Consider the following 12,512-nt stretch of genomic DNA (forward strand, 5'->3'; position numbering starts at 1 on the left):
TTTCATTGCATCATCAAGGGGATTGGCAGTAATTAGGGTGGGCTCCAAGTGCTGATAGCCTGGCTGCAAGCAACTGAGTGCTGTCCTTCCCTAGGGCTCTGTGAGCCTGGGGTAGAATGCAAAAATGGGAATTCTTGCCTCAGTTTTGCTTCTTTGAGCACAGGGGTAGTTTTGGCAATGGTTCTGAAGCTCTTCCAAGAATGGGAGCAGTTTCTGACAAGCAGCCAGACTCTTCACCAGCACTGCCAGCACTGCCAGTAGCATTCCAGTGCCACCAGCACCACCAGCATCCCTCTTCTCATGGAGGGACAATGACACCTCAGGGAAGAGAAATAAGGAATGGTAGAGAGAAGGCAGTTGGAGAATGGGTCATTCTGCAGGGAAGGAGTGTTTCCAATCAGAAGAAAATGAGGAGCCATTTGCAAAGTTCTTCATGTGGACTTTTGACAAAAGCCAATTCCTTTGGGGCCAAGAAAAAAATATCAAGATAAATAACTATGAGGGAGTGGAGCTCTGACGTAGGTGAAGTTGTAAAACAACTTCCACCTGCCCTATGATCCCTCCAAACCTTGGGGAGCAACTCCAGGGCAGGGCACAGAGAGGAGCAAGCTGGACGGGAATGGGGAGCTCCTGGTGACCTGGGCACATTCTCCTTCATGTCCCTGACTTGGCAGGACATGGATCCCAAAGGAGCAAGAGGGACCAGGAAGCGCTGCTGATCTGCACAGAGCCCTTTGCCTGCTGCTGCCCCCCAGGGAACAGGTCAGTGGAATGTTTGCCTTCCTCCCTACCCCACCTTCCTCTCCTGCAGCAACTGCTCTGTTCCTGCCACCCTCTCTGGGTGACTGCAGTACCAGCTCCAGCTCCCCCCTCCTCTGCCCTGTGCCCGAATAGCCCAACCCTCCCTCTCTCACCCTACATGTTCCACTGTCCTCCTCCCCTGCACATCTCACTCCTCCCCACTGAATCCTTCCCACTGCAGGGAGCTGCTGAGGATCCACCTGGTCCATCCCTGGATTCTCCAAGCACTGACTGCCCATCCACTCTGACCACAGCCAGGGGCCACATCCCACTGCATGCCCAGCATCCATCCATGGAGGTGACCACCGTGTCCCCATCTCCTGCCTCACCCACTGAAGGAGATGATCTGTGTGAGACCGATGTCACCAGTGTGGCCATACACAGTGTGACACTGCTCATCTGCCTCTGTGGGCTGGCTGGGAATGGGGCTGTGCTCTGGCTCCTTGGCTCCCGCTGTTTGTCCAGGAACAGCACCATCATTTACATCCTCATGCTGACTCTTCTGGACTTCCTCTTCCTCCTCATTCTGTTGCCCTCCCCTCTGCTCTTCCTGCTGGGCAATGTGTCCTGCTCTATCATCATGCCCTTGCAGTATGTGTGGTTTCTTTTCAGGGCGCCACTGGTGTCACACACCTTTTGTCTGTACACACTGACATGCATCAGCATCCTGTGGTGCCGCTCCATCCGCTGCCCGCTCTGGCTCTGCTGCCACCGTCCCCAACACCTGTCATGGGTGGTGCTTGCCCTGCTCATAACTTTCATCACTGTCTTTGCCACCATGATTTCTCTGTGTTTTGTCCAGCTATCTGAGCAATGCTGGGTGTCTCTCGTCTCTGTGCATGCCTTCAACCTTCTCCTCTGTGTTCCCGTCGTGCTCATTTCCAGCACAATCTTCTTCATTAAGGTCAAGCCTGGCTCCCATCAGCAGCAACCCAAGAGACTCAACATTGTCATCTGCCTCATTGTGCTCTTCACTCTGCCCCTCAGCCTCTGGAATTTACTGCAGTACCTCGGCTACACCATTGTGTCCTCTCAGGTTGTTTTCCTGCTCGCCTGCATCCACAGCACCATCAAACCCTTCATCTACTTCCTGGTGGGGAGGTGCTGGAGGCCCTGCTCTGTGGGGTCCTTCCGGCTCTCCCTCCAGAGGGTCTTTGAGGAGACAGACACTGCCCACAGCCATGATCCTGCCATGGACACAGTGCTCTGAGTCTGTTGAATCTTCCCGCTGCACTACTGAGGGACTCTGGGACTGTGGCTGAGGGACTGCTTAATTCACCTGATGAATAAATATCTAAAGTGTCACCCTCCCTGTGCTGGTGCATCACCCAACCCCTTTCCAATGAGAGCAAGGACGGATTTGTCTTCACAAACAAGCTGTGGGTCTGCTGGTAGATACAACTAGCGCTGGGAAATAAAAGAAACAATGGGAAGGATTCCACTGATTGATGAATGGAAGAAGATATTTCCATTTGCAAAGAAACTTCAGGTATGCTGATAAATGAAATTAGACATCAAAACGTGAAAGAAAGAATGGGGAAGAAAAACCCCTAAATTGTGTAAGATTTAAAAATTGAAAGGGTCGGTTATACATTAGAGGGAAATCTTTAGTGTAAGGTGTACTGGGGAGTCTGTACCTCTCAAGTACCTGAGCCAGTGGGGAAAGAGAGAATGGAAATGCAGCCAGGAAATTAGAACAAAAAGGGAGGCTGTGCCCTCACAAAAACTGGAGAGATCCCAGGGGAATGCCTCATAGCCTCTACCTTTACTCAAATAAAGTCAAAGGACTCCTCAGTCTCCTGTTTGGACATAAACCTCTGATGTTTGTGGATTAATTTTCCTAAAATCAGGCTGCACTGGGATCTCAGAAAGGCTCCTTAGGCCTCAGCCTTGAGGAGCAGCCCCTGGGCTCAGCTCCTGTGGCGCTGATCAGAAACACCCTCTGCTCCCAGCAACTGCTGCTGTCCAACCACCTCCTGGGCTTTTATCAACAGCCTTGGAAATTCTTGTACTGCCCTGGATGCCACAGCACCCCTGCTCTGCCACTGTCCCAGGAAGCTGCCAGCCGCAAGTGTGGCCAGGCTGAGCCATTGCTGTGAGTGCCGCCCATGCCTTGGGGCCCTGTGAGCAGCGGCCCCAAAGGAGAGCCTTGGAGCTCTGCTGGGCCCAGCAGCGCTGAGCAGAAGCTCCCTGGCACTGGGGCCTCTCCCAGCTGGGATCTCTCCCGGCTGCTGCCCTGGGCTGATCCCCGAACGCCGACGGCTCCTGGGCCCATCCCGCCAGGGCTCCAGGCCCAGCCCTTGGCCCAGGGAGGAGATGCAAAGGGATCCGCAGGGAGCATTTCACTGCCTGCCAGGGCAATTGCTCACAGGCACCTTGCACTCACTCTGCCTGGCTGGCTGGCTGTGTGCACACACGTCTGCATCTGCTGGGGCAAATGTGGCAGAAATGCTGCTCTCTCGGCTGTGTTAGTACCTGAGACATCTCACTGGGGCAAGCCTGGAAGGAAGTATCAGGCATAAATAAGGTTAAATGATGCTAAGTGATATACCTCAGCTGAATTGTTCAGTTTAAGGTGGAACTGAATTACTGTTAAGTTTGAGTGCTCTACAGAATTCAGGCCATTTGCCTTTTAATCCTTATCCTTACTGTCCTTTTGTCACCTGCCCTTGCACTCACACAAACACACACACACAGGGACAGAACTTTGTTGTGCTGCTGCTTATTATTAAACCTGGTTTTTACTGATATCCTTGCTGGTGGTTTTGTGCCTTCAGAAATTCTTCCTCTGCCCTGGCTTTGGCCTCTCCCTCAGCAGGCTCAGATGGTGCAGCTCCAAGGGGAGGAGCAGTCCGTGCTCCTCAGCACAGCCACCCCCTTCCAGGAGCAGGATGACATCTGTCTTTGTCACCATTGTGTCCACGGGGCATCAGCCCCCTCCCTGTGGCTTCTCTGAGGTCTCTGAGCTGGGGCTGTTCAGCCTGGAGAAGGGAAGGCTTCAGGGAGACCTTAGAGCCCCTTCCAGGGCCTGAAGAGGCTCCAAGAACAGCAGAGGTGCCTTGGACAAAGGCCTGAAGTGACAGGACAAGGGGGGAATGGCTTCCCACTGCCAGAGAACAGGGTTAGGGGGAATATTGGGAAGAAATTCTTCCCTGTCAGGGGAGGAGAGGCCCTGGCACAGGTTCCCAGAGATGCTCTGGCCTCCCCATCCCTGGAGGTGTTCCAGGCCAGGCTGGATGGGGTTTGAAGCAGCCCGGTCTAGTGGAAGGTGTCCCTGCTTGCAAAGGGTGAAATCAGGAAAAAACAACCACAAGTATTCCCAAGGTTGAGGAGGAGGAGGAGGATGAGCTCTGGTGAAGGGCTGCAAGGGGCACCACAACACCCCAACATCTGGTGACCAATAACTTTTATTGCATCATCAAGGGTACTGTCAGTAAGAAATGTGGGCTCTGATACTGATAACCTGCTGCGAGCCTGTCGTGGTTTGGCACTGGCCAAACGCCAGGCACCCATGAAAGCCGTTCACTCACCTTCTCCTGCTCTCAGCTGGGCAGAGGAGAGGGAAACAAAAATTAACAGAGGGCGCTCATGAGTTGAGATGAGGACTGGGAGAAAAAAACACTCCAAGAATAGAAAGAAAAAGTTTCAAGTGTAATGCTGTTAAGATACTTTTTTTAAAAGAGAGGAATGAGGTACTTTCACTGAGATAGTAATCGCAGGACACCTAATTCTTTCTGTGAAAACGAATTTATTTCTTCCTTTAACAGGAGAAACAAACTTCTTCTGGCCTCACTCAGTCCTGAAGATGCCATCAGGATTATGAGGGAACAGTTGACGATGACCAGACAGAATCCTTTGTTTGAATGGAATTTATGCACCATATATGAGATGTATGAATATGCAACAGACAGGAGGCACCAGGAAGGATCTGGATGGTGCTGATCCCAAATGTCCTGATGGGAGAGCAGCAGAGCCTGACGGGCAGAGCTTCAACATGGGGAATGACCATGGGTTGGGTTGGGTTGGCTTGGGTTGGGATGGGATGGGATGGGATGGGATGGATTGGGTTTGGATGGGATGGGATGGGATGGGTTGGGTTGGGATGGGATGGGATGGGATGGGTTGGGTTGGGATGGGATGAAATGGGTTGGGAAGGGATGGGATGGGATGGCATGGCATGGGATGGCATGGGATGGCATGGCGTGGCTTGGCATGGCGTGGCTTGGCATGGCGTGGCATGGCGTGGCATGAGGAGTGGAGATGGGAATCGGGAGTGATACCAAAATCAGCCAGAATAAACTTTGCAACAGAATAGGAAGCATTAGGAAGCAGAGGACACACAGATGGATATCTCCATATTTGTGTTTGGGGAGAGACTTTACAAGAGGGGTTTTATCCATCATAACCACAGAGAGTCATTAAAGTGTCTTTCTTATCTAATACATAAACATCACTTTCCTAGGACTCATTTCCATGAATCTATCTCCTTCTCCAAGTCCTTTCCTGGGCCTGGAGGATCATTTAGAGGGATCTCTGGTGGTCTCATTCACTGAGTGCTGAGATATTAAAGGCGACCTTGCCTTGGACTTTTCCTTTGGCCATGTGCTCTTGCTGCTTGTTACAGAACTTGCCCCAAAATCTCTGCAGGCCTCCAAATCTATTTCTGCACTAGCTCCAGCCACATTTATCATCCTGTGTGATCCTGAAGAGCACATTGGAGCTGGGCTTTCCTCCTCCCTCCTGGGTCCAAGAACCCTATGGCCAGGAGGAGCAGGGACACTGCCGGGGGTCCCTGGTGGATCAGGGGAAGATCGAGGGTGTTCGGGGGGGGAACGGGGTCCCAGGGGCATCTGGGGTATTGGAGTCTGTTTTGGAGTGGCCAGGAGAGGGTCAGAGTGGGTTGGAGGGGGTCTGGAAGCCGTGAAAATCTCCACACTGGAGGAGAGCAGAGCCTGACAGACCACGCTCAGAGTAGGGGAACAGCTCTGTCTGGGAAACCTGTGGGATGTGATAGGATGGGGTGGGGATGGAGAGTGGGGGCAGAGATGAGGATGGTAAGGGGTTAGAACAAAGAAGCAGCTCAGCTGTGCTTCCTTAGGCCCAGGGAATCTTTTTGCAAGTATCATGGAGCTATTTCTAGACTGGGAGTTATTTCTGAGAAACACCCAGCTGCCTCAGCAGCACTGCCAGCATTCCAGTGCCACCAGCAGCTCCAGCATTCTGTTGCTGCTGGAGGGAGGATGACCTGTCAAGGAAGAGAAATGAGGAATGGTAGAAACCTATTGTGAGAGGGAAGGCAGTTGCAGAATGCACCTTGAGCTGGGAAGGACTGTTTCTTATCAGAAAAAATTGCACAGCCATTAAAAAATCCACCTCCTTTGTGGCAAAGGAAAAAAAAATCAAGATCAGTAACACTAAGCTGTGGAACTCTGACACAGCCAAAGTTGTAAAACCAATTCCGATTGCCCTGTGACCCCACTGAGTCTTGGAGAGCAGCAACAGGACAGGGCAGAGAGGGATAGGAGTGGGGAGCTCCTGGTGATGTGGAGACTTCTTCTGCATGGTTCTGACCTAGGAGAAGCCACTTTAGGACATGGATCCCAAAGGAGCAAGAGGGACCAGGAAGCGCCGCTGATCTGCACAGAGCCCTTTGCCTGCTGCTGCCCCACAGGGAACAGGTCAGTGGAATGTTTGCCTTCCTCCCCACCCCACCTTCCTCTCCTGCAGCAGCTGCTCTGTTCCTGCCACCCTCTCCCGGTGACTGCAGGGCCCTCCCAGCTCTCCCATCCTCTGCCCTGTGCATCCCCTCTATATCTTGACCCTGAGTTCAGCTGAAATAATTTTTTAACACAATGGGAAGCATTTGGAAGCAGGAATTCCTGCCCTCTCCCAGTGCCTGTAGTGCCCTGCCCAGCCCTGTGCCTGAACAACCCAAAGCTCCCACCTCCCTCTCACACCCCACAATTTCCACTGCCCTCCTCCCCTACACATCTCACTCCTCCCCACTGAATCCTTCCCACTGCAGGGAGCTGCTGAGGAGCAACACGGTCCATCCCTGGATTATCCAAGCACTCACTGCCCATCCACTCTGACCACAGCCAGGGGCCACATCCCACTGCCTGCCCAGCATCCATCCATGGAGGTGACCACAGTGTCCCCATCTGCTGCCTCACCCACTGAAGGAGATGATCTGTGTGGGACAGATGTCACTGATGTGGCCATACACACTGTGACCCTACTCATCTGCCTCTGTGGGCTGGCTGGGAACGGGGCTGTCATCGGCCTCCTCAACCTTAAAATCCCCAACTATCGCTTCTTTGTCCTGGCTGTCACTGATTTCCTCTTCCTTCTCCTCACAGTCCCATCCACCCTCCTTTTCCTGGTGGAGGATGTGTCCTGCTCTCCTGTCATGCCCCTGCTGTACCTGAGTTTCCTTTTCCAGCTCTCAGTGGTCTCCTACTACTGGGCGCTGTTATGGCTGATGCCCAGGAGACCTGTTGTATATATGGACAAGCTCTGCAAGTTCTGCTGTCACTGTAACCTTCTTCTACGCCTGACTTGGGTGGTGGAAAGTGTCCAATACTGGGCCTTCTTTGCTCTCTTTGCTGTCATCCCCACAGTGACATTCCTGTGCCCGTCAGATGAGCAGGAGCTCTGCCGGGCAGCTCTCATCTCCATGTACATCATCATGCTGCTCCTCTTTGTTATACCCATGCTCATTTCAATCACAGTTGATTTCATTAATTCCAAGGTGGGCTCCCAGCAGCAGCAGCCCAAAAGGCGCGACATTGTTATCCTCATCACTGCGCTCTTCACTCTCCTCCTCAGCCTCTGCAATTTCCTGCAGCACCTCAGTTACATCGTTGTGTCATCAGAGGTTTTTTTCCTGCTCGCCTGCATCCACAGCAGCATCAAACCCTTCATCTACTTCTTCTTGGGGAGGTGCTGCAGGCCCTGCTCCATGGGGTCCCTCCGGCTCTCCCTCCAGAGGGTCTTTGAGGAGCAGAAAAAGAAATTGCATAGAGAAATGATCCTGCCATGAACACGGGGATCTGAGCCTGTTTATTCCTCCCACTGCTCTGCTGAGTGACCCTAGGACAGTGACTGAGGGATTCCTTGAGTCACCTGATCAATCAATATCCACAGCATCACCCTCCTCGCCATGTTGTATTCCTGCAGGAGGAGGGAGCAGGGGCATTGGCTTGGGTGATTTTTGTGGGATGCTCTGCAGGGAGAACATTGCAGCATGGCTTTCCTGCTCCCTCCTGGATCCACATGGCTCCAAGCAGTGCAGCTGGGCTCAGTGCTGTTCCCCAGCTCTATTCCCCATGCAATGACCCTCATGGCCTCGGCCCCAGGGAATGAACTCCATCTCCTTTGGCTCAGCAGATGAGTTCCATGGTGTTTTCAGGGAGCTCTTGCCTGCAAAGAATGGGACACCTTCATCCCTGGGGACACACCCAGCACAGGGTGGCAGTGATTTCCCAAATCCCTGCAGGGCTGGTGCCTCTGGATGGCAGGAGAGGTGTTGGCATCACAGGGAGCATCCTTCCCCTTCTGTCCAGCAGAGCCGGCCCTGCATTCCCAGCTGATGGGAAGGGACACAAGGTAGGGCTGCAGAGCTGGGGAGGGACAGCAACATTCCCTTATCCTTTCAGTGGGAATTTGTCACATTCTTCAATTCCAGAATTGAATCCTTCAGACGAAACTGCAGGGTCGATAGCAAACTCCACTGAACTCCTGTGCCTGTGTCCATAAAGTACACAGAATATGGAAATTCCCATCGCCAGATGCTTGGACCATTTAATTGCACAGAAATTAGGGGGTTATGCTGCTCTTCTGCAGAATGGGGCCATCCATCCTCTGGTTCCCCAGCATCAGTGTCCAGGGAAGCCCTTGAGCACCTCCATCCTGAACCTGGCCACCCTCAGGAGGAGCTGCACAGCCACTCTGCACAGCAGCTCCAGCCACAGTCCAGCCTCTCCTGATCTTTGTCATTCTGTAACTACCCCCAATCAGATTTGGATTCATGATTTTTGTTTCTTTCCACTGTGGTAGTCCCAACCTCTGAATTTGTTGAATAAACAAAATCCCGGCTTCACTGCAGGGCCTGTCCCTGTTAAACAGTGTCCAAAATGGCTCATTTCCTTCTTTTATCCCATTCTAAAGCCTCTGGCTGGTCTGGGAGCAGGGCAGGTCCCTGTCCCATACCAGAGCCCTTCCTAAGGCACGTGCCTGCAATGCTTGGGATGATGTTGGCAGTGCCAAGAGCTCCTGATTCCTCCTGGCACAGACCTGGGCAGCAGCCACATCTCTTGCTCAGGGAGAAGTTGTCCCTCCTTTTCCCACTGCCTTAAATCCAGGAAAAACCAATGTGCCACTGCTTCGGCAAAGGGAGTGAGAGTGAAAGCCATGGGTGTTGAGTCAGGCTTTGGAGACACACGTGAGGTTAAACAGCTAAGGAGCATTTATTACAGATGTGTTAATAATTAACAGAAGAGACTTTGACATCTGGGAGGGTTTTTCTCTCCCTGACTCCCGTTTTTCTGCCCACTGGACACCAGAAACTTTCCATGGTGCAGCCTCCTGTCCAGGGAAGAACAGCTCAGCCAGGGGGTTTCTCCCAAGGCAAGTACAGAAGGACAATGATCCTCCAATGTACTTTTTCTGCTTCCCAGCACATGTCTTGTCTCCAATGTGATCCAAACCACTTCCTACACGAGCTTCCTTTCAAATGAGCAAGACTTCAAAGCAAAAGCTTTCCTGGTTGTCCCTGCCCATGGAAGAAGGAGAGATGGAATGAGATGATCTCTACTGTTCCTTCCAACTTGTCCTGGGATGACTTTATGAGCTGAATTGTGTTCCCATTCATCTGTTTAGACCAGAAATAGGTTTTGCACATTTCAGACTGGTTCTTGAGCAAAGAGGGGCAGAGCAGATGCAGCAGTTTGTTTTCAGAAGCTGCACTCACTCCTCCCCATTCTGCTCCCAGACCGTGCTGTCTGCAGCACAGACATGCAGCACAGAGCTCTCCTTTGCTTTTGGGTTTTTTCAGCTGGCTGAGGCAGAGAAGTTTCATGGACTGTGGTTTTCCTTTTGCTTGGAACTGTTCAAACCTGCTCTGGACTGAAAACCCAGAAGAGCACCAGGAGCTCAAACCTGTGGCCCACCGGGGCCTGGGACGCGGCATTTTCCAGCACCAGAGGGACTGATAAGGGACTGAGTGAGCCAAACTACACTCCACAACAAGGACTGTCTGAATTTGCCAACTCTTCAGAATAGCAAGAGATTTTATTCTTTAATATTGTTTTCATTTGTTATGCTTGTCAATATTTTCCTTATTAAATAAACAGTTTTTTCCACTTTTTTCTAAGCAAATCTTTTCCTGAAACAGCTGGGAGGGAGAGGCTGCTTGAATTTATTTTCTAGAGGCATCCCATTTGAAGGTTTCCCCCAAATTTTCCCTAAAGCAGGACACAACCCAAACCATTCCATGAGGATTCCTTGTGGCACCCACAACAGCCCCAGGCAGGAGTTCCCCTTCTGCACACAGCACCAGCCTGACAAAGCTCAAGGAGCATTTGGACAATGCTCTCAGGCACAGGATGGGATTGTTGGGATGTCCTGTGCAGGGCCAGGAGCTCAACTCCCAGATGCTTGTAGGTCCCTTCCAGCTCTGGATATTTTATTGTTCTATTTTATGCTGAGTATCTTGCATGATGATTCCACTTGATGATGACTCCCCTGTGTTGTCCCTATGCCCTGGCTCTGGCACAAAAGCCTCAAAAGCCCTCTGCAAGGCAACACTACCAGAGGGGGTGAATTCCTTTGCACAGCTCCCAGCCAGGCAGTCAATCAGAGGGAGGGCACTGCTCTGGGCACAGGTGAGATGGAGAGAGGTGCTGGGGGCAAAGACAGAGAAGGCAAACGCCCTCAGCAAGAGCCAGTGCCCAAAATCAGCAATGGAGAAGGGGAAGGAGATGACAGGAGCAGCAGGAGCAGGGCACAGAGCTTCCCTGGCAGCTGTTTCCATGAGCAGCACAGGAGCCTGGCCAGCAGGGCCAGAGCAGAACAGGTCAGGCTGAGCACTGAGAAGGGGCAGCTCAGCACCAAGGCCATGGGCACCAAAGGGCAGCAATGGAGGGTGGCAGTGAGCAGGAAGGAGAGCAGCCAGAGCAGGGCACACAGGAGCACCGGGAAGCACTGGGAGCAGGGGCAGGGCCAGCAGGACACGGGAGGACAAACAGAGCTGTGACAGCACTGAGGGCTGTCAGAGAGGAGACAGCAGCAGTGAAAGCCAAGAGGATGGGGACCTTCAGCCCAGCTGTCACAGCCCACGAGCCCAGCTGGTGGCAGAAGCTCTCTGGGACAGAAAATATCCCCAGGGTGATGGTGATGGAGAGCAGGAAGGTGGAGCCAGCCATGGCCAGGCTGAGCACACAGGGGGTGATGGGGTTCCTGTGGATGATGAAGCTGAGGAGCCAGAGCACAGCCCCATTCCCACCATCCCACACAGGCACAGCAGCAGCAGCAGCAGCGGGACAGGCACTTTGCTCCACAGCCTGTTGTCACACTGGCTCCAGTTGTCGTGGCTCTCCTCATTCCAGCTCCCCTGGGATGCCTTCCCACCGGGCTGGCTCCAGCAGGCAGGGCTGGCTCCCTCCATGCCAGGGGACAAAGTGCTCATGGGGACACCTCTGCTGCTTCTCCTGTCCTCACACAGCTGCAGGGGTGACAAACAGACACACCAGAGCAACGCTGCTGTCCCCCAAACGTGGCTTTTCCCATCTTTTCCCACCCACAGCTTCCATGTGGAGCAGCACAGGGAGGGGTGAGGGACAGGACAGATGGCAAGGAGGATGTGGGAGCCTGGTCCTGTGTGCCTGGCACAAAAGCCAGGGAGATACCTCCTTCCTGGCTGTGGACATGACACAGCTGGAGCAGGAAGACAACTGGAGAAGGAGAGGATTGCCCATGGAGATATCCGAGAGCAAATGGCTTTGGGATGGATCTGACCTGGACTCTCAGGTGTCAGTTGATATCACTGAGATGCTGGATTCCTTCAGCAGGACACTCGTTTCAATATTCCCTCCATTTTCCCACACTATTTATAGCTCTTAATCCTCTAGAGACCTCAGTTCTGCCCCCAAAATCAATCACCAGGTTCCACCCAATGAGGGGGCCCTGATGAAGGTGGAAGAGAAGAGTCTGAGCTGGTTTCCTCTGGCAGCCTGGTGAACTTGCCCGCAGTGCCCTGCCCTCAGCTGCCAGGCTCCAGCTGCTGTCCCTGGGCCGGGATCTGCAGGAGGTTCCCTGGAATGGTCCCTTGGGAAAGGGGAGCGCAGCCCGCGGGCTGAGCCCGAGCAGCGTCCGGCGCGGGCTCTGTCCCAGCTCCTGCCACAGCCCCTGCTCTCCGTGCTGCCTCGTGTTCTCCAGGGCTCTCACACACAGGCAGCTGCCTCAGAGCCTGCCACGGGCTCAGGGCTCTGCTCCTCAGCTGCTCTTCACTCTGCCTGGGAAATGAGCAACGGGAGAGAGCCTCAGCAACCACACCTGTGCCCAGAGCACTTGGGCTCCATCTCAGCTTCTTTTCTTTTTTATATCAACCTCAATCCTGAAATCTTGTCTTTTGAACTGCCTGAACTTGCCCCTCTCATTCCTGGGATGAATCCTTAGGACCTCGCACTACAAATGTGCTATTAAACTTTTAT

At 53.0% G+C, this 12,512-nt stretch overlaps 3 protein-coding genes across 3 annotated transcripts; 2 read left to right on the plus strand and 1 right to left on the minus strand.

The window, feature by feature from the left end:
• Positions 1-1,008: 1,008 nt before the first annotated feature.
• LOC134419223 (mas-related G-protein coupled receptor member D-like) lies at positions 1,009-2,011 on the plus strand. Its single transcript, XM_063158242.1, has one exon. The coding sequence runs from the start codon at positions 1,094-1,096 to the stop codon at positions 2,009-2,011; it is 918 nt and encodes a 305-aa protein (XP_063014312.1). The 5' UTR covers positions 1,009-1,093.
• A 4,926-nt stretch (positions 2,012-6,937) lies between these two features.
• Positions 6,938-10,116, plus strand: LOC134419222 (mas-related G-protein coupled receptor member H-like). The gene is made up of 2 exons (XM_063158241.1): positions 6,938-7,805; positions 9,935-10,116. Exons 1-2 carry the CDS (start codon positions 6,938-6,940, stop codon positions 10,081-10,083), a joined length of 1,017 nt encoding a protein of 338 aa, XP_063014311.1. The 3' UTR covers positions 10,084-10,116.
• Positions 10,117-10,833: 717 nt separating this feature from the next.
• On the minus strand, positions 10,834-11,467 carry LOC134419900 (mas-related G-protein coupled receptor member D-like; the record flags this gene model as incomplete). Its single annotated transcript, XM_063159500.1, is given in 3 exon segments — positions 10,834-11,033; positions 11,036-11,305; positions 11,308-11,467. Coding segments are annotated over 3 exon segments (630 nt in total), but the record flags the coding sequence as incomplete, so codon positions are not given.
• Between the last annotated feature and the right edge of the window lie 1,045 nt (positions 11,468-12,512).

This window comes from Melospiza melodia, chromosome 6 (genome assembly GCF_035770615.1).
Source record: "Melospiza melodia melodia isolate bMelMel2 chromosome 6, bMelMel2.pri, whole genome shotgun sequence".
In the NCBI taxonomy this organism is placed as follows: domain Eukaryota; kingdom Metazoa; phylum Chordata; class Aves; order Passeriformes; family Passerellidae; genus Melospiza; species Melospiza melodia.

Excerpts from the sequence above, each read along its gene's own strand:
- LOC134419223 (XM_063158242.1), top strand. The coding sequence starts at position 1,094 with ATGGAGGTGACCACCGTGTCCCCATCTCCTGCCTCACCCACTGAAGGA.
- LOC134419222 (XM_063158241.1), top strand. The coding sequence starts at position 6,938 with ATGGAGGTGACCACAGTGTCCCCATCTGCTGCCTCACCCACTGAAGGA. Across the intron at positions 7,806-9,934 it reads CCAGAGGGTCTTTGAGGAGC|CCCAGAAGAGCACCAGGAGC; the intron begins AGAAAAAGAAAT and ends CTGGACTGAAAA.